This window comes from Ictidomys tridecemlineatus, chromosome 4 (assembly GCF_052094955.1).
Source record: "Ictidomys tridecemlineatus isolate mIctTri1 chromosome 4, mIctTri1.hap1, whole genome shotgun sequence".
Taxonomy (NCBI): Eukaryota; Metazoa; Chordata; class Mammalia; order Rodentia; family Sciuridae; genus Ictidomys; species Ictidomys tridecemlineatus.
The window spans coordinates 205,251,558-205,277,287 of NC_135480.1; the positions used below are offsets into that span (position 1 = coordinate 205,251,558).

Below are 25,730 nucleotides of genomic sequence, written 5' to 3' on the forward strand. Positions count from 1 at the left end.
AGGGTCCCCAGGAGGCAGTGTCTGGGATTTTTCCTGACTATAGTGAGGCTGCAATGGGAGACGCTGGTTCCTGTCCCTAAGGGAAACGGACTTGGCCGTGCGAGTTAAAGCAGGCCTGAGGCTCTGCCCATGTTCCTGGGGCCGCACGGCTTTAGACTCCTCCTGGACCGGTCCCGAGCCTGAGCCCCCCTCTGCAAGCCCTTCCTCCCCTGCAGGGTTGTGGAGAAAATGCAAAAAGCAGACCTGCAAATAGGCGGCACACAGTAGGTCTAGCCAACGCGGACGCCTCCCTGTGGAGCCAGGTGTGTGCCCAGGAGGAAACGGGGCCCACTCTTTGTTTTGGACTGGAAGTGGCACCCCCGGGCCTGGCACCCGGCCACCCTTCCCGGGCTTGGCAGCCGCGCCTGCCAGTGTCTGGCAAAACACGGCTCAGAGCTGCCATTTATCAAACGCAAGCCGCCTCGGGGCCTGCGCTGGGCGCCTCACGTGCGCCATCCCATTTGCGTTAGAAGTTTGAAAAATCCAGGCTTCACGGGGTGGAGGCTGCAAGCTTCCTCCACTCAGATCAGCCAGGGAGCACGAGGGTGGTGGCACTGTCACCTCGGTCATTAGTAATGCGAGTGAGCTCCAAGGACGCCTCCCCAGAGCAGCACGTGGGCTGGGCGGCAGGGGACATGGCAGCCTACTGACCTCACAGCAAGATCCTGTCCTCTGGGGCCAGGGGGTACCACAGCTGCTGCCCCGGAGGGCAGGTCCCATCCTGCCTGGTCCCTGCAGCCAGCCTCCCCTCCCAGGGCCAGCCTGTAGCCCTGTGCTAGCTGGGGAGCCCCTGGAAGCTTTTCATCTCTCCTTGAGCCCGATCCTGCTGCCAGGAGCCTTTGAAGTCCTCCAGGGGCGAGCAGGATTCCCCTCCCCCTGCGGCGCTCTGGTGGAGGAATGCGGCGGTGGGGAGGGGGTTTCTCCCACAGCAGAGCCAATTAGAGGCACATCTGAACTGGTGACCCATGATGGAAACGCCTGGCGGAGCGGCTGCTGAGCAGGTCGGGGCCTGAGCCGCACAGACCCTGGTGGGTGTGATGGGGGGGCGTGGGGGGCTGTGGGGGGCGGGTGCAGAGCCCAATCAACCCTCTGCTGCAGGAGGTGCTGAGCTGGACCCACCTCGGCCATCATGCAGACAGGGTTTGGCAATTACTGCCCTGGACAGCGGAGTGAGTGGGGGCCGGCTGTGCGGCCCAGAGAGCCAGGGCAGCTGGGGCCCTCCTCCCTCTTCAGGCCCCCTCCCCACAGCTCCAGGAGCAGCCCGACGACCCTGCTCGGGCAGCAGCTCTCTATGGTGCCCATTTAGCAGGTGAGGAAAGAGGCTTGGAGGGGTTGGTCGCGCTGCAAGAGGCACTGGCTGCCCCTCGTCTGCAAGCCTTAAGGGGCGCAGGGGCCACTAGAGGGTGTGATCGGTGCCCACGGAGCTCACCCCTGAGTGCCTGAAGGAGCTCAGAGACCTGCCCAGGACAGGCCCGGGCTGGGCAGGGAGGAAGCCCTGCAGGTCCCCAGGCAGCCGGCCCCCTTCCTGCCTCCCCTGCCTTCCTCCGCCTTTTCTCCTGCAGGTGACTGTCCTGCTCAGGAGGGGCCTTGAAGGGACTCCTGTGGAGAGAGGCCCAGCCACGGCCTGCAGCCACGTAGACCCAAGGCCACCTTGAAGCATCTGCCCATCCGCTCCATGTCCTCCCTGACCCCAAGGAGCCAGCCATGGCCTTGTTGGCACCTGGCAGCTCCCATGTCTGCAGTGAGCTCGGGGCTGGGGACCCAGGCTCCGGCACCGCTGGGCACGCCTGCCAGCACCCTGTGCCTCACCCTCGGGCCTACTCCCCGGGGAATCCTGCGGCCCCAGGGCTGGCTCCGCCCTCAGGAGAGGTGCCCAGCCCCCCCAGTGCCCAGCACCACGCCTGGCCCTGCCCACTGCCTCCCACCCGACCCTGGCCCAAGCCCCCGTATGAAGATGCACCAGCCACACGGAACCGTCTGGCCCCAGAACAAACCCCGTCTTCTCCCCACGGAGCCCCACCTTGTTCCCAGCCACAGCTCTCCAGCCTGGGTTTGGGGCTCTCCTCAGCCCCGACAGGTCAGCCGCCTTGTCCACCTCCCCCCGGGCCAGGGCTCCCTCCTTTTCTTATTCCCTGCTGGTCTCTGCCTGGCACGTTCTCGGTGCTCAGTGTTTAAACACAGGAATGAACGAGGCCCACCGAGGGACAGTCACCGCCACTGTCACTCCCCGGTTAGCCCTCAGGTGGCCAGGCCTGCTGGGGGGCCGTCCTGCCGGCCTCAGGGGCTAACAGGCATATTGTCAATGCCAGATGGGCAGTAGCATGTGGACGGTCATGTCCCTCAGGCCACGCCCTGTCCCCGCCTGCTCCTAGGCGATGGTTGGAAAGTCCAGCCCGGTCCCAGGCACACAGCTGCAGGTGTCTGTCCTCCAGGGAGGAGTGTCCAGTGCTGGCCCTGGTTGCCAGGCAGCCAGGACGTGAGGCCTGATGAGGACGGATGGACGAGGGTCTGCAGAGGCAGTGGCCTGAGCCCTCTAAAAGCAATTGAGTTTCCAAGAGATTCCTTGTGGCAGGGAGGCCGTCCCACAGAGGTCCTGATGTGCCTGGGAACAGATGGCTCCTGACAGATACTCAAATGGATATCAATGTCTCCTCACCACCTCTCGGCGGGTCCCAGCCTCGCTCCCATAGCCCCGTCCAGGTGTGGAGGCTGGGTGGGCGCCACAGGGCAGAGCAGGATGCTGCTGCTCCGGCACTCGCCTCTCAGGCCCCTGAATCCCAGGCCGTGGGAACCACAGGCCCAGAGCTGATCAGCCTCCTCAAGTGCAAGCCACACAGCACCTCAGGCGCCGTCCAGCCTGTCCTAACCCTTAACTCTGATTTCTGGGCCCGGCCCCTCTCCGTTCTGCCTGCAGAGGGGTTCCCAGAAGCAAACGCCATAACTCGAGATCTGACAGTTACGCAGACAGAAGAGCTTTTAACCCAGACGCGGGGCCATACCTTCAGAGCTCTCTGCTTGCAGACGTGTGGAGATGCGGCTGTCGGGGGTCTGGGGGGATTCTCTGCTCTCACGCGGCTCCTAATGGCCGCTCACGGCACGTCTCCCCACGCCGCGCCTCTGCTGACCCCTTTCAAAGCTGACCCGCACCGGCCGGCCTCCCCTCCCCTCCCGCCGACGCTGCCCACAGGCCTCCCTCTGCTCTGCTTCCAGGTCACTTGTTTCACGCGATGTTAAACTCTTCCCTGGACACTCGTCACCTGGACATCAATACGCCGAAAACAGTCAGCGCCGAGCTCCTTGGGAGGGACGGAGGTGCTCTGCCCAGAGACCCAGTCCAAGTCCAAGGTCGGGGACCAGGAGAGCGTCCACCTGGGTTCCCTGGAAGCAGCTGAGATCCATCTCCCCCGGCATCAGGTCCCTGTCCCCTGGACTGCTGCAGATGCCCTCCTGGTGGAGAGTGAGGGGCAGGTGGCCAGTGCCTGGCCCTGGGCAAGGCTCACGGTCACGGAGAGGGCCGAACGGCTCCCAGGCCGTGTGCAAGGTGCTCTGGGCACACCTGGTGCTCCAGGAAGCTCATCTGGACCTCCGAGCTGTCCTTCCTCATCCTTCCAGGCTCGGCAGGGCCAGGGCGATCCCCACCTGAGGCACAGGCCCCTCAGGACCCTCGCAGGCTTGGAATCACTGCTGTGCGCCAAGAAGCAGCGACAGACCGGCCTCCGGAGAAAGTCTGAGGATGCCCCCGGCCTTGCGCATCCGGCACTGCCTGGTGGCCCTGGGGCAATGGGGTCCTCACCAGGCCAACCGCCTCCTTTCCTGCCTAGGTCAGTCCCTTTCTGGGGCTGGTGTTTCAAAGGTCTAAGTGATGCAGGAGGAAACAGAAGCTCAGAGAACTTAAGTGACTTGCCCAAGATCACACAGCAGGACTGAAAGCCAAGCCCAGGTCTGTCCTTGGATGACGGAGCAAGCAACCTTCATGCACCTCTGCCTCTGTGGCAAAGGGGCTCCACCTAGGCCTGTATGAAGCACCTCTTCCCCTCTCTCTTCCTGCTCTCAGCAGAGATGCCCACAGCCAGGTTTGGGCACCTGAAACACAATTCCTTTCTCTTTATTTGCAGGGCCTTGCGCATAGTAGGTAAGTGCTCTACCATCAAGCTGCACCCCTGCCTTGAAGCACAATTCTTACCCGTCTTTCTTCTCTCCACCACCCTCAATAGCTCCCCAGCGTCTGTCTCAAGCCCACAGACTAGGACATCAACCACCGGAGCCGCGCCTCTCCAGCCCCGGGTGCCAGCTGAGTCCCTGTGCCCTGGGTGGGCTCCGCGCTTCCTGGCTCTTCCTGGGGCACCTTCTCTTCCTTCTCACACTGAGCAGACCCACCCACCCGTCAGGCGGTCAGAAAAGCCCCTCCCATAGAAGCTGGCTCAGGGCACCCAGCCTTTGCTGCGGGACTCTTCCCGAGCCCTGAGACTCCAGCCTTCTTGGGAGGACAAAGCCTTCCTCATCTCTGTACTTCCCCAGGACCAGCATAGAGCAGTTACTCAAAAGTGTCTGTTCAATTGCAATTAAACGTGACGTTGAGAAGCCCTAAGGAGCCTGCTCTCCGTGGCTAAGTGATGTCCCAATCACAGTCGGCGTGTGAGGGAAGGGTGAGCCATTTTCAGGGCGGCATGTGGGGAGGGTGGTTCAAGTTGTTCACTGCTCAAGGGCATCTGGCCAACAGGGCAAACTCCTCACCAAGCCCAGCGCCCAGGGGCTCAGGTGGGAGGAGACAGGGCGTCCTCATAAAGGAAGGGACGTGCATTTTTCAAATCTGCACAAAATCAAGCAATGGCCAGTGGTGCCTGCGAAGGGGCTGGGGTTCAGAGTTGGGACGGAAAGCTCATTCCCCACGGTTGAGAGTGGCCAGCTCGGCCAAGCCTGTCACCCGGCTCCTGCTGCTGCCCGCTCCTGGACAGCAAGCGAGCCGAGAAGGATTTTGAACTTTTTAAATGATTTTTTAAAAATCAAAAGAAGAATTTTTAAAATGTCCTCTGAATAACATTCGGGGAGGAATATGTGAGCATTTTTTGAAATTCAAATTTCAGGGTCTACAAGTCTTGTTACTGGAGCGAAGCCCACCAGGCCTTTCCCTTTGGTCTCCTGGATTCCCGTACAGTGGCCACCAAGACAGAGACCTGGTGACCTCAGCGCCTGCAGGACCACGAGCCAGTCTCCCTTGGGCCCCTGCAGACAGAGCTCCAGGCCCTGCCTGAAGGAGCGTCCGGCTGGCGGGTCGGGAGGCGCCTGTGGTCATCAAACCTGAGCCTCTGTCCCCTGCACCCCTCCTCCCAGAGGAACTTCAGAGGCACTGGTAACTGTCCCACCCCTGTCCCTTGGTTGTCCCATTGCTCCCATGACCCAACCAGGCAGCAACCAGGAGCTGCAGGAATCCGACGGCTCCTCGCCAGGAAGCCATCCGCCCCACGTCCCCCCTTTCCCTGCACACACCGCTCAGTGGATAGCTCAGGAAGTCCAGCGCCCACGCAGCGGCCCTCGAGGTCCACCACCCAGCGGCTCCTGGAGCCACGTTTCATCCCGGGACCCAGCACACCTCCAGAACCAGGGCGCACGAGGCTGCTCCTGTCTGCTGCCGCTCCCTCGGGGCACGAGCCCCCTTTCAAGGTCCAGGTGTGGTGGGGGTCGGGCTGGGCCGAGGGCCCGGGCAGGGCGTGCACCAGATTCACATGCAGACTCACCGTCCAGCCGCCACCGTCGGTGCGCATGTCGCAGTAGACCTGGAAGCCGGCGGGGTAGTGGGTGGGGAAGACGGAGTAAACACCATCGTCCTGTTGTCCACTGAGGAGGACGTCCAGGCAGTCTCGGGGCCGAGAGCCTGCCATGGGGAAGGCCCATCAGGTTGGCCACGGCCCAGGCCCATGTGCCCACCACCCCTTCCTACCCAAGCAGTCCCTGCCCTCTCTGCCTTGTCTGTCCACCCCGCGATGCCACGTGCAGCCAGGAGCACCGGCCTCAGTCGGAACTCGGCTCCGACACTCTCTGGACCTCACTTTTCTTCTCTGGTAAATGGGTTAAGAGAGCTCGACGGGAGGGCGTGGGTGACGTGCTCGCAGCTGCTCAGCCACAGGAAATCCTGGGTCCCCAGCCGGAGCGTTCCCTTGTCCGTCAGAGCCGTGAGGTGGGTGGCCAAGGACAGGGCACAGTGGGGCCCTGGCTCTCCCTGCTCGCCAGGGCAGGGCACGTGAGTCACCTGGGAGGCACCCCCCCCACTCACCGTTGGCGCAGCCCCGGGGCCGGGCGCCCCTGGAAGGAGCCCTCTGGAGGTCGGCCTTGACTCGGGGCCGGCTCAGCCCTCGGTCCCTCTGCAGGGCATCCAGGACGTCGCCGACAGAGTTCACCAGGTGAGCCAGGTGGCCTTGGCTCTCGGAGAGAAGCTGCAGAGCACGGGGGCTCACTGGAGGGCGCAGGGACCCCGCAGGGACCCCGCAGGGTCACGGGCACACAGCGTGCCACCTGCCAGAAGGGCCCTCCCCCAAGGCAGACGTGGGCTCCTGGCCCCAGGGAGCCGCGGCCTGCTCCGACCCGGCTCCCTGTGCAGGGTGTCTGAGGGTCAGCTGAGCTCTGCTGGCTGCTGCCGGTCTGAGACCTGGGGCTCCGAGGGCAGGGGCCCAGGTGGGAGGAGGCAGGGTGTCCCAGCAGGTTCCTGCCGCCTGACTGCCCTTCAGCCATTTCTGTGCGGGTGGCCTGTGCAGGTGGAGGCAGCTCGTGGCAGGGCCAGGCTGGGGTCAGCCTGACCACCCACTGACCAGTTCCACAGCTACGGCAAGTGCTCTGTAGGGATCCTTCTAGGGAAAACGGGGCCGACATTGCCTCCCTGGCCAAACTGCCCTGGTGGCCACTGCAGACAGCACAGGGGGCCCAGGGCATGCTCCCAGAGCTCCACGGCACCCCCAGGCGGGAGGACACCCACCTGCCACCTCCTCTGCCCCCAGGCAAGGTGGCCAGGCAGGAGTGACTGATCTGCCCTTGACAGAGGGATACTGAGGCTTGGCGAGGTGATGGGAGCCTGGACACAGGTAGGGGCTGGGCCCAGGACCAAGGACACCCACTCCGAAGCCCCATCTCCATGGGACCGCTGCTTTGAGGTTCCGCGGTCGGCTGCTGCCGCGGACCTCTCTGGGCCTCCCACAGTGCTGCAGAGGGCTGGGACTTGAGGTCATCAACTCCTTGTTACAAAGGGGGAAACTGAGGCCCAGACTGAGGAGCAGTCCCTGTGAGTGAGCAGGCATGAGGACCAGGCCTCGGTCACTTCCCCAGGACTGTGTCACTGTACAACAAACCCAAGGTCTGGGGGACCCAGGACCCTGGCAGAGTGAGACCTCTCTGGCCTGCACAGGGGGATGAGGACACGGGTCTTTCTGGGGGGGGTTCCCAAGCACTTCACCAGGGTCCTCTTTTTGACGCCTGCCCTCCCGCCCACTGCTGCCCAGGGCAGGAGCTCAGCAGGACCCTGTGGCTCCCTGGGGGCCTCCGGGGTGCCGGTGGCCTGAGGGGTCTGGGGTCTCCTGCTTCCACAGCCTGGGTTCCAGGGGGCTGTGGGACCACGTGGAGGGGGAGGGAGGGACAGGGGCAGATTACAGGCAGCTGGCAGCGTGCAGCAGGCCGGTCTCACACACCGAACCTGTCACTCGCCAGATAATAGCCCATCGGAGGAAGGGAGATAGAAACGCGCCAGCCGGCAGTTTACAAAATAGGATGCCCGCTCGCGGGAGGCAGCCCGCGAAGCTGTCAGTTCCCCTGTCACCTTCCCCTCCGCCAAGCAGGGGATTCACTGAGGGCTGCGCCTGGGGGAGCAGCGCAGCGGGGTCACTGGCCATTGGGCGGGCCCCTTGGAGGGACGGGCAGCCCGGGGACTCGGGTGGTGGAGCCACCGTGCTGTGCTCGTCCTTCCAAGAGGCGGAGCAGCCTCAGCTCAGGAACTCAGGCGCGGCCCTCCCTCTTGCTGACGGGCAGGGAAGACCTCGGTTTCCACCAGCAAATGATTAAAGTTGAAAATGTTCACATAAACATGCCCCGAATTAATGGGCAAGTCAGTCCCTGCTCTCCCACTGCACAGGCGCCGCGAGGAGGCGGCTGCTTCAGAGGCCAGAATCCGAGTGGCTGCTCCCGGCGTCTGGCCGGCGACCAAGCTCCGAAGCCCTTGGCGTCTGCCCCTCCACCTCCGTGGGGTACTGGGCTGAAGGCCACCCTGAGCACAGGGCCTGGCACACGGGGACCCTCCACGGGGCGCCCACGGTTTCAATTTCAGTTCAGGTGGGGCAGGCAGTGGGACCTCACGTGTCATTGTGCGGCTGAGCCTCCCGAGGGCTCGCACGCCCCCCAGCCTGGACGGGTCACCCCCATTTTACAGGTGAGAAAAACCAGCCTGGACATGTGACCTGCCCGAGGACCCCAGCTCTGCCACATCAGACCCTCAGGGCGGAAGCTCAGCCCAGCCAGAGGGCCCGGGGGACCGTGCCTGACAACTCCTGACGCTTGCTCCTGTGCTAGGTCCTGGGGGTAGGGCTGGGGTCCGGAACCTGCCCAACTGGCCTCTTTGAGAACTCAGGGCTGTGCAGCCGGGCGGCTGGCACAGGGAGAGGAGGGCTTCTTCGGAGCCATGGCCGCTGCCTCTGGGTGAGACAAAGAGGCAGGTCTCTGGAATCTGGAGACTGGGAAGCTCAACAGTGGTGAGGGACAACCCGTCTGGGGGCTGCGGCAGCAAAGGGTCCCAGGAAAGCTGTCCATGCCATGGGAGGGGGCCCTCCCAGCTCAAAGGGTGAGCGTCGGCCAGGCCCCAGCTGACCAGGCTGAGCCTGGGGAGGCCGAGGTGGGCCCATCCCGCGAGCCTGGAGCTCTCCCGCCTGCGGGACGCTGTGGGGGGAGGGGCGGCGGGAGGCCGGCTGAGCTTCCCCCAGCCGCCCATCTGTCACCCCGACAGGGCCAAGGAGGACTGTAATTTCTCCAGCTGCAGCCTTCAGAGGGAGGGAAGAGCCCATTGCTCATGAGCCACGGAGTGACCAAGTGCTTGGTCATCCCTGGTGTCCGGAAGGGGGGTGGATGGAAAAGGCTAGGGCGCTGATGGCGGCCTGGGCTGGATTCCAGCCCCTGGGGATCTGACCCCGGGGGGTGACATGGCTCAGGGCTGGAGTCTGAGCAGGCACAGTACCAGGACGCCACCGCCACTCCCCCGCCCCTCTCTGGGCCTCAGTTTTTGTTGTGGAAGGCGGCAGAGGCAGCCAGACAGTCGGAAGTCCCTGACCCCATAAAGGGGCTCCTTCTGGCCAGTGCCTTGGGGCTGTCCCCACAGGGTGCCAGCAATCCCTCATCACCCGCCTGGTGCCCGCAGGAACCTGACTCAGGGCAGGGAAGGGCCGGGTGGGGACAGACTGAGGGTCTGCATCCCACATCCATGCTGTGGGCGGTGTACGGGGGACTCTGGGGACAGGGTGCAGCTCTCTCACCCCACCCAGGGCACTACCCGACCTCACAGCCTCGAGCACGTCGCACCCCTCCGAGCCTCACTTTGCTATGACAGGACAGTGCCCAGCCTCACCAGCATCACCCTGCCTCTTGGAGGGCCCCAAGTGTGACCCTGGGCTGTCCCAGGGTCCCCAGGAGAATGTGTGGGACAGACAAGGTCTGGACCCTGGTAGCCAGGAGCTGGTGGCTGTGGGCGAGACTTTGCCTCTGGCCTCAAGCTCTCTGCAGATGGCAACGGCCATGGCCCCTGGTCAGGGCTGAAGTGAGGCCTGGGCTGCAGGCGTCCAGTCCAAGGGCAGTGCGTGGAGTCAGCAGCCCCCACCTCTGCGAGGCCCGAGGCACAGCCCCACCCCTTACCTGGATGAGGCGGCCCTGCTCATGCTGCAGGGTGCTGAGCCCCTGGCCCAGCATGCTGTGCCCCTTGCGCAGCCCCGTGCACTCGGCCTGCAGCTCCGAGGCCCTGGCCAGCAGTCGGGGCAGCTGGTCGGCCAGGGTGTCCAGCAGCTCCTGCTCCTGGGTGTCTGCCAGCTGTGGCTGGGCCTGGTGCTCAGTCAGCGCCCGCAGCACCGAGGCCTGGGCACCCTCCAGCCGGGCAAAGCCGTCCGCAAGGTCAGGGCAACGTGGGTCGATGAGGATGCTGAGGCGGGAGCTGTCGGCCCTCTCCACGGTGACCAGAGCACTGTTGGCCCCGGCCGGTCCTGTGCTGACGATGGGTGGGGGCGCCGTGCCCGGGACGTGCACGTGGTTCAGGAAGAGCACTGCGCTGGTGACGGCCACAGCCAGCAGCACGGCCAGCGACAGCAGCACGGTGCACAGCACGTAGCCACAGCTCGGCCGCTGCAGGCCAGCCCAGGATGCATGGACAGACAGACAGACGGACAGGAGAGAGGGGGGCAAGCGTCAGGGGCAGACCCCGGCCTCTGGCTCTGTCCAGTGAGGACTCGGGGGTGCTGGGGGCGCGGGCAGCAAGAGAACTAGAAAGGTGGAAGGAGCCAGGGCCCAGAGGGCAGCCAGGACAGGGAGAGGTGCACTGTGCCTTCCCTCTGACCCCCTGCCCCACCTGCCACCTGCCACAGTGCAGCACAGCAGTCCCCGGTCCCCTTCACGTGCAGCCACCTGGATCCCACAGAGCCCCGCGGGTCCAGTGGGGGCTGAGGCACATCCCCACTCTGCCGCCCTCAGGCCTGGGCTCAGGTTCCTGAGTGATCTCTGCAGAGGGACCTCACCTCTCTGAGCCTCAGTTTCCTCACCTGTAAAAATGCAGCAATAGTGGCTCTCGTCTCTCTGTATGTGGGCACCTGCTCTGCTGACCCAGGGAGAGAGCCTTAATGGTGACGTGGGTCATGCTAAAATGGACTTGCTGTCACTGCCCTGGGGTGGTGGATGCCAGTCACCAAAGGTCCCGCGGATCCCTTGTCTGTTCTACGGTGGCTGGTCTCTACCTGCTGGGCACCGAGTGGCTGCCTGACATCTCCTCTCCCCTCGGCTGGCCCTCTTCACAGGGCAGGGCCCTGGCAGGACAGATGCCAAACAGCCCGAAGGCCACTGGGCAAGGTCCCTGCCTTAATGACTGAGGCTGTGACTCCCAGAACGGGATGAATGGAGGCAGGGAAGGCAGGGGACAGGTCAGAGGACAAGGTCCTCTGGGTGGGGCCTAAAGACCAAAGCAGCCCCAGCCAAAGTGCAGCTGGCCGTGAAGGGCGGCCGTGGCTCACAGCAGCACGAACCGCATGGGCAAACCGCTGGCAGCTACTGGAAAAGAGGCCCTGAGAGGGCAAGGTGCTTTCCCAGAGTCACACAGCAAGTTAGGAACAGAGCTTCAGTTGGATCCCAAGCCTCCTGCTTTCCCCCAGGGCCAGGGACCCCTACCACTGAATCTCCTCAACGTCATGACCCACATTTCAACTTGCTGAATCTGAGACGCTTCTTTCAATGAGTTAGTATACCCCAGCACTTGGAGCTGTGCCTGGCCCCTGTGTTTCTGCGATGAATATTAGCAGCTTTTATCATCCCGCGATCAACGTGCACCAGTGTCTGGAGGTGGTTTTATTTCTGTGGCTCTGGATGCCTGAGAGGCACTCCCCCTTCTCTCTCTCTCTCTCTCTGATGTGGCAGGGGCGTCTTGCGCTGTGGCTGACAGCGCTCTGGCTGCTGGGGAGACAGCCATCAGGTCTTACTACTGAGAAAGCCTCGGGAGGCGCCAGGACAGGTCGGGGAGGGGCAGGCAGGCCCGGGGACCCTGAGGAAGGGTCTGGCTTTTTGTCAAGGTGAGGGACAGAGGTCCTGGGACTGTCCCTCATGTCATGACGCCGGGTCCCACACACTCGGACCATCTTCTCCAGCCAGACTCCACCCCAGCTCCCCCGGCTCCGCGCGGGCTGCTCCTGGGCCGGGCACAGCTGCTCGCCTGGCTCCCTTTCCTGGTGGCCAGACTCGCTTTCCTCCTCAGGCCCCGGGGGTCATCTCCTCCAGGAAGCCTTCCTGGATTTCCCTCCCTCCCTGAGCTTGGGGACTTCTCCCCGTTCCCCATGAGGTGCTGGAGGCAGAAGGTCATGAGACCCCCCATGCCACATTCGCTGGGTCTCCCTAGGAGCCAGGCTCCCTGAGGGCGCGAGGGTGGGGAGGTCAGACCGGGGTGCGGAGCTCGTGTCCCACGGACTGTGATGTGTGACCTCCCTGGGGCGCTGAGCCACGTGGGCAGGTGATGGAAGCCGCAGACGGCGTTTCTGGGGACTCAGGGCTGGCGGATGCCCTGGACGGTGAGTCCCAGCCCAGGCGAGGATCTGCTCACTGCCCGGCACAGACTGTCTTGACTGCTGGATATTAATGGATGGACAGACAGATGGACGGACAGAAGGAAGGAAGAGCAGATGGCCTAGGCCGTGTCTGCAGGACGATGCTGGACTGGGGAGGAGGCGGGGATCTGCTGGGACCTGCCGTGCATAGTCGGCAGAGGCTCGGGACTCCCCACTGAGGCCCGGATCCTGAGGCAGGCCACCTCTGACCCTGTGCCCACCTCTGATGATGCGGCACTGAATGAAGGTGACCTCTGGGCCGGCCCAGGCCCCAGCGGCTCACAGAGAGGCAGGCTTGGCATGACCGGTCACTCCATGGGCACCCGCGTGCTCCCCCACCCCAGCTCCAAGCAACCTCCTGCAGTGAACAGCAGGGTCCAGCTCATCCTGCCTACGGGAGACTGAGGCTCAGAGAGCAAGGCCCCAAGCCCAAAGCCACGTGGGGACAAGCAGTAGAGGCAGCCTCTGCAGGCTGAGCGGCTCGCGGTGGGCAGGTGCGCCAGGACCCCTCCCCAGCATCCTCTCGTGTCTTTCCTCCTCCGGAGGAGCTCCGGCTGGGGCTCCGGAGACAAAGCCCCGCGTCAGCAAGTAAGCCCCAGCCTTGCGTGTTCCAGCGTCCGCCAGGAGACACCTTGCCCCGAGCATCTCTGAGCTGCATCCTTGGACTGTGCAGCGTCCAGGTCCCTGGTGGCGTGGTGGGGTGCTCTGCAGAGCAGCCAGCCACCCCCCACGGGGCGTCCAGGACCCCAGCCTGACCACTGGGCACCCTCCTCCCCACCCCCAGCCCTCCCTGGAAGACAGAGGCCATCAAGGAGGGCAGGGGCTCTCGCAGGCTTGGGGACCCTGGAGGCAGGGACATCGCAGCCAGGAGATGAAGCAGGGCACTTGGCAGAGGAGAATTAGTCTTCAGAGATCAACCTTAAAGATGAAGTGCTATTCGCTTTTATAGGCTGTAGTTTACGTGCCTCGCAAAGAAATCTGCCTGAGACAGCGAGGACCGGCGAGGGGGCCTTGGGCTGCGGCTTACTGAACAGCCTTTGGCCACCACAGAGCCAGGGACCCCAGAGGATGGCGCGAGGGGGAGGGGCACACGGGCCCGCTTCCCCTGAACGAGGCATCCAGGTGGCAGCCTTGAGGCCAGCCTCCCGGAGCCCAGGAAGGGAGACCCAGGTTCAAGGTCCACTTCAGCCACTAACTGCCCATGTGAGCTACCAACTGGGGGGGGACACCGCTTTGTTTCTTGAGTGACCCCCAGTGCCAGCCCAGGGTCCATGGCTGCTTGGAAAACCTTAGCCCACAGAGGACAAGATGGACTTGGGCTGGGAGAGAGGCAGGAGGTGCCCCAGTTAGGTGACAGCTGCCCAGGCGACCTGTCCCCAGTGGGGCTCTGGGGAAGGATAAGAGGGCTGAGGGGAGGAGCTCCGCCCTCACGCTGCCCTTCTGCCTCGACTCTGAGGAAGGTGGGTGGCACAGTACCCGAGTGGCCCCAGCCTATCTCCTCCGATGAAGTCACAGAAGAAGGTCCCCTCCCGGGGCAGGCGAGGTCAGAGCCTGCGTGAGCCTCTGCGCCCACTGCCTCTCCCGCGCCCCAGCCAGGCAGGAGGCTGTTCTTCCCAGGAGGACGTCCAGGGGCCTGGGTGCTCTGGAGCCCTGAGGGAGCCGCACAGCCCCCGCCCCAGCCCAGAGCCCGGGGTTCTTCCTCCATCTGAACCGTGAGCCCCAGGCCCTGCAGAAGCCCTGGGGAAAGGGCGGTGTTTCTGTTCCGATTCTGGAGTCCCCCAGATGCAGGAAGAGATCGGCCTCCTGTGTGACCTGAGCATGCCCCTGTCCTGCCAGAGCCTCTCCAACGGAGTCCGTTCTCAGGGGCATCTGGAGCCGTGGCGCTGGGAGGGTGTCCAGAAGGAAGCGGCTGCAGCCGTCGCCCCTCCTGGAGGCGCGGAGCCCCCAGGCTCTCTGGCTCCCCAGGGGGCGCTCGGCTCTGGTCTGCTGGGGTCTGTCCCCAGAGGTTTCCTATACTGGCCTGTCCACTCTCCTCAAACACACAGCTCCTGGCCTCACGCCCACTGAAGCCCACACCAGGGTCTGTCCACCCCAGCAGGGGGACGGCACCGACCCACCAGCTGTCCTCCAAAGCTAGCACCTCCCTGGGCCCCCTCACGCACATCGGTCACCCAGCTCTGTCCCCTGCCTCTGCTGCCCCCTCGCCCACTGCCCCACCCCCAGGTCCTGCCCTGGCCCAGGCCCCACCACAGGGACCACAGTGACCATCTCCCTGCCGGCTCCCCCTCCCCCAACTCCAACACAAGGAACCCACAAGGCAGAGCCGTCCAGGGCACTGTCCCCTTAAACCAGGGCACTGAGACCACCCCAGGGCACCAGAGGCTGGGCTAGTGTCAGTCTCGAGGCACCTGCTTGGTACTCCTGGTGACCCTCCCCCTGCACCTGAGCCCTCTCCACCAAGCTTGTCCGCTGCCCGCCTCCGCCTGCCCGGGGCGCCCACCGGCCACACAGGGCTGCACAGTGAGCTCCTCCAGAGCAGCAGCAGCTCTGGGAGCGCAGGACGGGGGAGCCCCAGGAGTCTCCTCTCCCCTCTCCCTCTTCCTCACCCCAAACGTGGCCTCATCCCAAGCCCCAGGAAACATGAGGGATGAGGCCCAGCGGTCATGCTGAGTCCCACCGTCTGGTATGATAAAGTCTGGCTTCTGGGTTGGCTTCTGGGACTCTAAGCCTCCTGAGGCACAGCCTCCTTGCACCAAGTATGTTCTCCATAAATCGCCACCAAGTGAGTTAAATACAGCAGGAGTTAAGGTTAGACATCAGGAAAAACTTCCCGATGAGAATTTGTTTCTTTCTTTCTGGGATGTTTTTTGAAGTTTTGAAAACATCAAGAGACACTGTCTGGGCTGGGCTGGAGGTCCACCTCACTGCGGGGAGGCTTCGGGACTGCTGGAAACCGGCCCTCACCTCCCCAGGGGGGAGACAGTCTCTGGCGACTTCCTCCCTCCAGGCTGGAAGGACCCTGTCTAGTTCTAGATCCTTTCATCCAAGTAACTCCAGCTCCTGCAACTCTGCCGCACCCTTCTGCCGAGTGAAAGGACAGTCCTGAGGCTGAGGTCCGCAGCGTGTCCTAGGTCACCCAGAAAATGAGAAGATGAGGCCAGACAGACGGAGTGGCCCGAGGCGGTCCGGGCCCCAGGGTGTGGACGTGCCCTGAGAGCCACACACGGGAGCAGAGCCCTGTCCCGGGGAAGGGTGCCCTCACTCTGGCTGAACCTCCCTCCTTGCTCTTCCCAGAGGACGCCCTCTGCTGCCCGAGGGCCCGGCTCAGCTCCCAGCTCCCGCCCCTCGTGGCCTCGTCTGTCCTGGGTGATGGGCACCTCTGCCACCCAACTTCCAGGGTGTGACTAAGAAGTGAGAGATGTCGGGCTGAGCCCAACTGGTACCCTGGGGTGCGTACTGGAATATTCTACAAGAAGGGCCCTGTGACAGAGGCCCTTGCGGTGGGAGCTGGGGTGCAGAGAAGAGATTAGGGTCCTGACAGCCGGGGAAAGGGGTCCAGGTGCTTAGAGAACCAACCTCTTCGTGGGTGCACAGTGCTTTACAGTTTGCAAAACACCCCAGTATTTCAGTCAGTCCTAAAGGGAGGAGGACGCAGATTTTGCTGCTCCCATTTTACAGACGGTACAGCCCAGGCCCAGAGAGGAGGCGTAACTTACCCAGAGTCACACAGCCTGTCAATGAATGGCTAAGGTGAAAGTGGAAGCAAGGGAGGGGAGGCTGGGGGGGGGGGCAGGCCTCAAGGGAACCTGGGCCCCGAGGCTCTCTCCAACCTGACAGTGGGCACAAGAAAGGCCTGGGCTCCGTCTGTAGCTTCAAATAAGCATAGAGCTGGCCCAGGGTCAGCCGGCCACCTGCTGGCTCACCCTGTGAGGAGGGGGTTTCTGGTATTGGCTCAGCCTCCTGGACCCCAGTGGTGCCCAGGGGCACGTGCAGCTGGGAGCTGAGCCCCTGGGGAGCAGCAGGCCTGGGAGGCTGAGCCGGGCCCAGGACACCTTGAAGCCACATCTCAAACCGATCCCTAGAAGCCACCTCCCCTGGAGACAGCGCAGGCTCCCTGGCTCATTGCCCAAGCCCCTCCTGGCTGAAGCTCTGAGCAGCTCACTCAGCAAACAGCTTTGGGCTCCCAACCTGAACAGCCTGGAAGGAAGGAGGCCTGGGCCTGCAGGGGGACCACAAGTGGGGACCCAGAAGGTGTTTGTCCAAAGGGAACTGCCCTGGAGGGGGGACCCAGTGCTGGGGAATGGGGCACTGAGTGGAGGCACAGGCTAAGAACCCTACTGGGACTGAGAGACACACCCACTAGGCATCAGGGAAGGCTTCCCAGAGGAGGTGGCTTCATTTGAGCTGGGTTTTGAGGACTAGACAAGGTGTCCCTGAATGAAGAGGCCTGCGTGTGTGTGTGTGTGTGTGTGTGTGTGTGTGTGTGTGTGTGTGTTGGGGAGCCTGGTAGAGCCAACAAGAAGAGAGATAAAAGATCTGGAAGTCGAGTGAGACCCAGAGTCGGCCAATGACAAGCAGTCCGTACCTGCAGGGGACTCAGAGGAAGAGAGACGGGGCCAGGCTGGGGACGGCCCTCAAGGACAAGTTTAGAAATGAAGGCTGAGTCCAGACTCAGCAGGAGGGGCTTGGTACCTGGATGGCTTGGGGGAGACCAAGCTTAAGAAGCCAGGTAGACCCTCCTGCCCCCTGAGAAGGCAGTGGGAGAAGCTTGGGAGAAGCTTGTGACTGGTGACCACTCTGACCCCAGTCTGAGATGTGGGATGCACACGGCTGACGGGCCCCCAGACGGCTTTGGGGTGTGAGGCAGTGCAGAGGAAGGGAAAAGGTGTGCCAACTGCCACACCAGTGTCCCTCCAGAAGAAGAGCAGGCTGCAGCTCCAGAGAGCAGGGGCCGCCCCCTCCAGTGGCTGCAAACTCACTGTTCCTTCCCCAGTGACAGCTGTCTGCAAGAGATTTAAAATTTAAAACGAACAGCCCCATTATCTCCTCTCCATGGTGAGCAGCCGCTCCTCCAGCCTGCCGGCCCTGTCCCTTGGTGGCCCGGCCTGGGGCAGCCCTGGGGCAGCCCCTCCGCCTCAGCTCTGGATGGCACCCCTCGATGGATGGCCAGCCCTGCTCTACTCTCTCTTCCTGCCCCCAGGGACAGAGGTGGGCACCCTCCAAGTCTCCAGCAGGGCAGAGGCAGCAGGAAGGGAGGGCCCAACCAGCCCTGAAGCACACAGACCAGGGTTCAGATTCAGATCCTTGCAGAGCTGTGTAGCCTCAGGCTGGAGATGGGCCTCTCTGAGCCTTGCTTTGCTCTCCTTAAAGTCAGAGAATCACAATGTCCAGCCTTCTTAACAGGAGGTGAACGTGTATTAATTCCCTGCTGTATGCAGGGTCCTGACATATGGGAAAGATTAAGGGGAGATCCAGGGAAGCCACTTCTGGTTCTGAAGCTCAGGTTGATGTACCAGGTGCCTGGCACAGGGTGGCATCCAGAGTGGGGACTTTGTAAGTGCTGAAGATGCCCAAGATAGAGGTGAGGAAATCGATTCAGCAAGGGAAGTCATTTGTCAGTCAAGAGCAAACTAAAGGGCTGATCATAGCTAACTATAGGTCCTCTACTCAGTCTGATTCTGTACCCAGAATCTCTGCTGGGACTGGAGCGGGGTGCACCTGGCCACAGCCCGAGAAGCTCCTCCCGGGGCGCCGCCCCCATCTGAGCCCCGAGTCCAGTATCCTATGGGGAGGAGAGAAGGGTGCCCGCCCCGGGCTCCTGGCTGGAGCTCCCCAAACTCCAGCCCCCGCAGTAGGTGCCCGCCCCGCAGCCCAAGCGGACAGCGCCTCACCAGCCGCTGGCCCCTGTCCCCGCGCCGGTGTGTACCTGCGGCTTGTCGCGGGGCCGTTCCTCAAGTTGGGAAGCACCGCCCATGGTCTTCCACCGGTCGTTGACCATCTTCCGGCGGGACTGGCGGGGGCGCCGGCCGAGGCGCGCCGCTGCGGAGCGCAAAGGCGGCGAGGTGGGCGCAGGCTCGGGCGCGGAGCGCGCTCTGTCCCCTCCTCGGTACCCGGCACCGGGGCGACCCGGCAGCAGGCGGCTGTGTGCAGGTGTGTGTGTGTGTCCCGGTGTGCGCGCGGGTGTGTGCGGGAGCGCGAGGGCCGCCCGCTGCCAGCCCGCCTGCCGCTCTCGCTGCGCGCCGTCCCCGCTCCCCGCTCCCGCTCCCGCGCCTCCCTGCGCGCTCCTCTCCCAGCTCCTGCCTCCCGCCCCCTTCTCAATCTCCGTGTCTTTTTTGTCTCGGACTCTCCTGCCTTTTATTGCTCCCCTCGGCCTCCCCCCCGACACACACGCGCGCACGCACGTACACACACCAGCACGCGCACAGGCACCGCGGACTTGGAGAGTCAACTCCACCTCCCAAACGGCCGGGATAAAGGAGGCAGAACTGGCCCCCAGGCCCCCGCAAACGGGCACGGGCTGCGGGCTGACGGCGCCTCTGCACAAACTTCCTCTCGGCGGGACTCGCACCAACTCACCCTGCGCGGGGCGCGGCGCCAAGCGGGCCTCGTGGACGCCCCCGCGGCGCCGTCGAGCGTCTCCCGGGAGCGGTGCTGGGCTCGGGGCGCGGGGCCCACTCCTAAACCCTAGGAGTCAGGGGTGGGGACCGGCAAGAGTGCGCCCCCTGTGGGCCCGATGTCTTGGTCGGGGTCCTGGGGCAAGTGTGCCCAGCCGGAGAGTCTCCGGCCGCCTGCCCTGCCCCGTTCCAACCCGACTCTGCAGCCGGGTTTTGGGAACGCCTCGGCCTGCGTTCCCAGACCCGTGCCCTGGCGCTCGCGGGCCCACAGCGGATCCACGCTTCTCTGCCCAGGAGGCTCGCGGGCCGAACCTGGGTCCCTGCCGCCAGGACAGCTGCGGGCGCCGCGGGCGCGCGTACGAGCTGCTCCAAGACTCTTCCGCGCTCCCGGCGCGTCCCGCGCAGTCCTAGTCCCCCGCCTCCCCCTCTGCCCGGAGAGGAGGGATTTGAGCCGGGAGGGGGGCTTCTTAGGCGCCCCTTCCCACCGGCAGCACTTTTAAAAGCATTTAATCCGCCCGAGCAGCCTTCGGAGGTAATTGACAAAGTCCTTAATCTGCACCGTTAACGAGCTGCTATTGTGGCTTCTGACCGGGTGGCTCCCACACGCCCCACGCCGCGCCCCCGCCGGCTGCCCCTCCCCCGCGCCTGTCTGCGGCCGCCTGTCTCCAGCTCCCCCAGCTCCAGATAGACGCCCCCGTTCCCGTCCCCCGCTTCTCCCGAAGCTGTTTTCCGGCTCCCGGGGCGCCTTGGCCCGCCACGCTGTTCTCTGGCACCGTCTTCGTCTCTCTCCCACCGGCTGCCAGTCTGTCTCCCCATTTTTGTCCCTCTCTTGTCCCTCTCCGCGGTCGTGGCAGGCTACCTGGTGGTGGGGGCTCGGGGCAGGAGTGCTCCTGGACTCCGAGAGCTACAGGATCTCCCAGCACTGGCTGAGTCAGACTTGGGTTCCGTTCTGCACTCTGGCTCTGTCTGTGTGTCCTCCTTTTTTACTATTAATTAGAGGGTGGGTGGGTGACCTGGAGGACCCTCAGGCCTGGGCAGAAGGATGTGGTGGAGAAACAGGGTCCTGGCTGTGCGGACTGAGTTTCTCCACTTACTCCAAGGGGTTCACAGCACCCTCCAGGAAGGCCTCGGTGCCTGGGTGGGGTTCTAAGCGACAGTATGTTAAGGCACCTGGCAGGAAGGCCGAGACATCCCCGGGGTAGATTCCGTGTTCTCTCCTGACCGGGTTTTCTCATTGGGGAGGAAGCTGGGAGGTGTGCAGCCCCTCAGGGGGTCTGGTATGAAGCAAGCTTGGGGTAGGGGCTAGGAAGAGCAGTCTGAGTGAGGGTCCTGAGGGCCAGCAGAGGAAGTCCTGGGGGTGTGTGCTGGGTGGCCAGGGAAGGCACCCGAGAAGAAGGGTCATAGGCCTCCCGTGAAGGCAGGGGTGCCTGGATGCTGGGGAGGAAGGAGTTCCCAGTGCGGGGCCACAGCAGCCTGTGTGCCTGGGCAGGTGCTGACCCAGCTTGCTCCAGACCACTTGCTCCAGGGCCTGCAGAGGGAGCCTGGACAGGTGAGCGGGGGCCACCTAGCGGCTCCTCCTGGCAGTGTTTTCTGCCGGGTCATCACACCCGCTCAGCAAAGGATCCTCAGCCCTCCTGCCTGTGGGGCTGCAGTGTGCATGTTGGGGTTCAGTCCTCACCCCATCACCCGCCCTATGATGCCTCTGTTTAGGACACCAGAGGGCCAGCCATGACACGTGACTGGCGTGAGCCTGCAGGTGCTTTACAGGCTGAGCTCACCTGATGCTCCTGGGCATTGTCCTGGAGAAGAGCTGCACCTGTCACCAGCCCCTCAGGGCGTCATGCGGGGAGGAGATGGAAGCCGTCCCAGAGCCTGTGCGACCCCTCCCTGAGACCTGCTGGAAGAGAAGACAGCTGAGCCCACAGAGCAGTCTCCCCACCTCCCATAGCCTTTGGACAAAGCCCGCGGTGCAGGACACCAGTGCTAAGCCCACGCAGCATGCTGGCCTGGGTAGGATCTGGGCTTCCCAGCCAGCCCAGGATCCATCTCAGGGAGGCCAGAGCCCGGGGCCTGCAGGCCACATGGGACCAGATCCAAGGCTGCCCTGTCCCCTGCCACCCCTCTCTTCCTCACTAATCTGTTTTCTTTTCTGTGGCCACCCAACAGACAAGGCCTGTCTGAGATACTTAGTTTAAATTCCAGGGAGAAGGAAGGGCTCTGATCCCACCCACTCGTCCTGTAGACCAGGCCTTATCAATCACAGGTTGTCACCTGGCCTGGGCATGGTCCTTGACAGGTGCCCACTGAAGCCTACTGGGAGGGTGTGGCTCTGGGGACCTGACACAGGGAGGGGTGTGGGGCAGAGAGTGAGGCACACCATGTAGGAGAGACAGAAACCAAGAGTGCCAATGAGGGGACAAGGGAGAGTAGCTGGGGACATAGGGTGACAATATCCAGGTGCCACCCCTGGGCCAGTTGCAGTCTGTTGAGTATCACCCTCTGCTCAGCCCCTCTACTAGGTGGGAGCTCTTACCATCTCCTTTTATAGGTAAGGAAATGGATGTGGAAAGGTGACTTTCGCAGCACAGTAGCAGTCTCCTTAATAATATAAGCTGGGTGTGTTGGTGCCCACCTCTACCCCAGCCACTCAGGAGGCTGAGGCAGGAGGATGGCAAGTTCAAGGCTAGCCTGGACAACTTAGCAAGGCCCAGCCTCAAAACAGAAAGTAAAAACCAGGCTGGGGATGTAGCTGAGGGGTAGAGCCCTTGCCTAGTATGGATGTGTCAGGCTCTGGGTTCAATCCCTAATACTTTAAAATACATTTTAAAAAAACTATACCATCAATACCAAATCACCATTTGGTAAGCATGTCCCCCGTGCTAGACCCTGCTCGTGAGCACCACCCTCTTACTTCACGTCACCCTCACCCAAGACCTGTGGGTATTGCTACTATCCCCGTTTAAAAGATGAGGCAACTGCACTTCAGAGAGAAGTACCTGTTCCGAGGTCGCACAGAAATTGGTGGGGCCAGGATTTGAGCCCTGGCCTGCACTGCTGGAACCCACTCTCTTCCTCAAATGCCTTGGCGCCTCTTGTCTGAGAGCTCCTGAACGGGATTGCAGCAAGGGACTCAGCGAACGTGGAGGGAATGTCAAATGTGCCCATCTCCCGGGGCCTGGGGCTGGCTGGCCAAGAGGTCAGGACCTCTGGCCCTCGTCCACCCAGCCTCTGCCCTGCTCTGCCACAGGCACTCAGTTCTCCCTGTAAAGCTGCTCCAACTTAACTCTGACAGTCACATTTATCATTAAAAATGAATTTGTCTTGGCTTCCCATGGCACGGAAAGGTGCTGTGCGGTGATTCAACGGGCTTGTCACCCCTCACGGTTAGGCACGGGGAGCTGAACAACTGGATGGTCTCCAACGCCAGCTCCTCATTTTCTGCAGCTGGAGCCAGAAATGTACAGTGGGCTGACATTTAATTTAGAATCCAACACACCTTGACACAAACCCATAATACAAAGGCGGGGGTGGGGGTGGGGCTGCCAAGCCTGGCAGGGTGGGGAGTCCAAGTGACAGGGTGGATTTCTTTCTTTCTTTTTATTTTTTATTTTGCTTTGTCAACACTGAGTGGGGATGACAGACCAGAGACTGTTCTCAAAGGCAGGAATTAGCAGGGAGTGTGCCCGTGTGCGTGCGTCCCTTTGTGTTGGCGCCCTGTGCAGCGGGCCTCTGTGCCTTGAGTCCACTGGATGCTGTGTGTGGCATCTGCGGCGAGTCTGTCAGCTGTGCCCAGAGAAGCAGGTGCCCAGAGCAAGCCCCCAAGGCTGAAGCTGGAACCCAGGAGTCAGGGAGGATCACACCTGCACCCACAGGTCCCTTGCATACAGTCGGTGCTCAATAAATATGGAGCAGAAAGGGGAAGTGTTCTTTTGAAGGCTGGAAGACACTGGGTCTTCATCGGCATCCTTGGCGCACAGTTGGGGGTCTGAGAATCGGAGGAGGCTCAGGCCAGCCTGGGAGGAGAGGGCGGAACGCGGGAGAGAAGCAGAGACCCCAGGGAGGGGGTCCTGGCCAGATGTGGTCTTGGAGGCGCTGGGCTGAGGTGCTTGAGAGCTTGAGGGGAGGTGGGGGCCCTGTGGAGGGACAGGATCCGTGGGAGTGCCCTGGTCCACACGAGACCTTTGCTCTCGCATTGAAGGTGGTCCTTAGTATCTCGCACAGAAGAACCCCGCCCCTGACCCCCCAGTCTTTGGTAGAAAGATTCAGTAGCCTTGTTCCTGATGCCGGGGCAGACAAGGAGTGGACCCTGCCCACGCCAAAGCCCGGAGGGTAGGGAGGAGCCTACAGATGCACGATTCAGACCGAGCAGGGGTCCGACCAGGAGATGAGCAGGGAACGTGAGCTTGGGGGCTTTAAGCTGCATTTCAGAGGCTCGGAGAGCTGCCTGCTATCGTCACTGAAGGCCTGCTCTGTGCCACGGAGTCCTCTCTTTGAAATCCTCACAAGTGCCCAACAGCTAGATTTCCTTATCCCCATTTTACAAATAAAGAAACAACAGAGCCGGGCATAGTGGTGTACCCCCGTGATCCCTGCTACCTGGGAGGCTGGGGCAGGGGAATTGCAAGTTGGAGGCCAGCCTCCGCAACTTAGCAAGACCCAGTCTCAAAATAACAATGAAAAGCGCTGGGTGTGCCACCGAGGTGGAGTGCTTGTCCAGCATGCCCGAGGCTCTGGGTTCCATCCTCAGCACAGGAAAGGAAGGCGAGGAGGAGGGAGGGAGGAGGGGCAGGAGGGAGGGAGGGAGGGAGGAACCACAGAAATCCAGGGAAAGGGGAAGTGTTTTTTGAAGGCTGGAAGACACTGGGTCTTGTTAGGCCTCCTGGTGCACAGTTCTGGTCTGAGAAGCGCCTTGTTCAAAGTGATCCATCCCATGAACAGACAGCCTGAATTCAAACCCCACAGTCTGACTCCAGAATCCACATTTGAAACCCACAGCGGCAGAATTGGGGGCCTCTCTGCAACCAACAATTAGGTTACAGATCTGTGGTGTTGAATCAAAAGTAACTGGGCACAAAAATCAAATTCCTGCTCAGAAGCCTGGACACAACCAGGGCCACATCCCAACCCACGAGTGGCCCAGCGTCACAACGGTGTGCCCTCCTCTCACGTCCCTTGGCATTCTGCGGACGAGCTCCGCCGTCTGAAGTCCCCGGTGCCCGTCCTGTGGGTTGCCGGGTCTTCGGCTCTCACTCGGGGACAGCTGGTTTTCGTGCGCATTTTGTACCTTTGGACTGTGGCTCTGTCTCTGTCAGAGCCTTGTCTGTGGGAGTCCTTGTCCTGGGCTGGGAGTTGGTCCTCCCTGGAGGGTGAGCTTGCTCCCAGGGGGCATCTGAAGACATTCCCAACCCAGGGACACTTTAAGTTCCCATGCAGTAAGTTTGGATCCAAAAATATCCATAAGAACAGGCGGTGGGCACTAATTCACAGGGCATGTCTTCTGTGTCATCCTATCTCCTTGGAGAGAGCACTGTCTCTGATCTGTGCCTTCACCAAGGGTGCGGCCTTGGCTCCTGGCCTTGCTCCCATCCTTTCTGGGACCCCAAGGCCTGTGTTCCAGACCCTGAACCCCCAGGTCTGCTTCCCCTAATTGACAATGCTGTTGGGCCATGTGGCTGCAGACCTCGATTGTCCTTGTTGCTGTGTGTGTGTGTGTGTGTGTGTGTGTGTGTGTGTGTGTGTGTGTTTAGGTGATCATTTAACATGATGTTTGTCATTGTGTTTCTGAGCTCTGTGGACTCTGGTATCCAAATGTTCCCAGAGGCATTTAGTCCGCCATATTGAAAACAAAGTCCCTCCTTCCCACATGCCCGCGTTTCCTCCTGACTTGTGGCTCACCTGTGTCCATTCTCTCACCTGTCACTCACAAAGGCTCCCTGGACAAGGCCCCGCAGCCTCCCCTGCCTCCCCCAGCCTCCCACAGCCTCCCCCGGCCCCATGCTCTCTGGGCTCTTGGCGGGGGACAGCCCATCCCCAGGAGAAGCTGCCCCGGGGGGTCCTCCCTCGGCATCACCTGCCAGAGGGTCCATCCTAAAAACGGTGCAGCCAGCTCGCTGTCACCTGCGCCTCAGGAAGTTGAGGTGGGGTCAGACCTGAGTGTCAATGGGGTGGAAGGCTCCCAGCCCACCTCCCGCCTCCCAGAGGACAAAGAGCCCCTTCCAAGCCCGCCAGGCTGCCTTCCAGTGCCACCCGTGCTTCCCCTGGGAGAAGCATCCAAGCCCCGCAGCCCAGATCTTCATGGGGACAGGGGACATTTCCCCGTCACCCTCCTGGCCGGCAGGGTGACCCCTTCCCGTCTGCCTGCTGGCTCACGTGGCCTGCTCTGCGGGGCCCACCTTCCTGGCACCCGAAACCCGGGGCTCATCAGACCACGCCTGGGGGCAGGTGTACTGCTCGCGGGGCTGGGGCAACCTCCTGACCTCAGAGGGTTCTCACGGCCCCGGACAGCCCTGGGCTCCCAGGCCCGGCCTCCCCTAGATGGACTCCCTTTTGAAGACCAGCTCGAAGCTCCGACCATGGGAGCTCCAGGGAGAAGCCTCACTGTCTTGCCTCCTCCCGTGTCCAATCCACCAGCACGTTCCTTCCACAAATATGCATCAAGCACTACTTGCAGAGTTTAATTCCGATGAACAAGTAAGCGGTGTTTGAATGTGACCTTAGAAAGTAAAGCGGGGTGCTGTCACATAGGAGACTAGAGGAGACTGTG

General features: G+C 62.5%; 1 protein-coding gene and 1 long non-coding RNA gene across 5 annotated transcripts in view; one reads left to right on the plus strand and one right to left on the minus strand.

The window, feature by feature from the left end:
• Positions 1–19,480, minus strand: part of Fibcd1 (fibrinogen C domain containing 1) — a 31,694-nt gene extending 12,214 nt beyond the window's left edge. The window contains exons 1-5 of one of the 3 annotated variants that reach the window (XM_005321182.4): positions 18,930–19,480; positions 18,280–18,392; positions 9,916–10,395; positions 6,311–6,470; positions 5,775–5,911 (exon numbers count right to left, since the gene is read on the minus strand). In XM_005321182.4, coding sequence (XP_005321239.1) covers positions 5,775–5,911; positions 6,311–6,470; positions 9,916–10,395; positions 18,280–18,351 — 849 coding nt within the window. In that variant the 5' untranslated portion in view covers positions 18,352–18,392; positions 18,930–19,480. Of the gene's footprint in view, positions 1–5,774; positions 5,912–6,310; positions 6,471–9,915; positions 10,396–18,279; positions 18,393–18,758; positions 18,784–18,929 lie in introns of those variants that run through there. The other 2 variants (XM_078048418.1, XM_078048417.1) reach the window with 2 other exon arrangements.
• Positions 655–6,715, plus strand: LOC144377391 (uncharacterized). 2 transcript variants are annotated; one of them, XR_013438366.1, is made up of 4 exons: positions 655–1,040; positions 1,138–2,116; positions 3,250–4,685; positions 5,124–6,715. It is a non-coding gene; the product is annotated as an uncharacterized LOC144377391 (long non-coding RNA). The 2 variants fall into 2 exon arrangements; XR_013438365.1 differs by having other exon boundaries at positions 1,138–4,685.
• Positions 19,481–25,730: the final 6,250 nt, after the last annotated feature.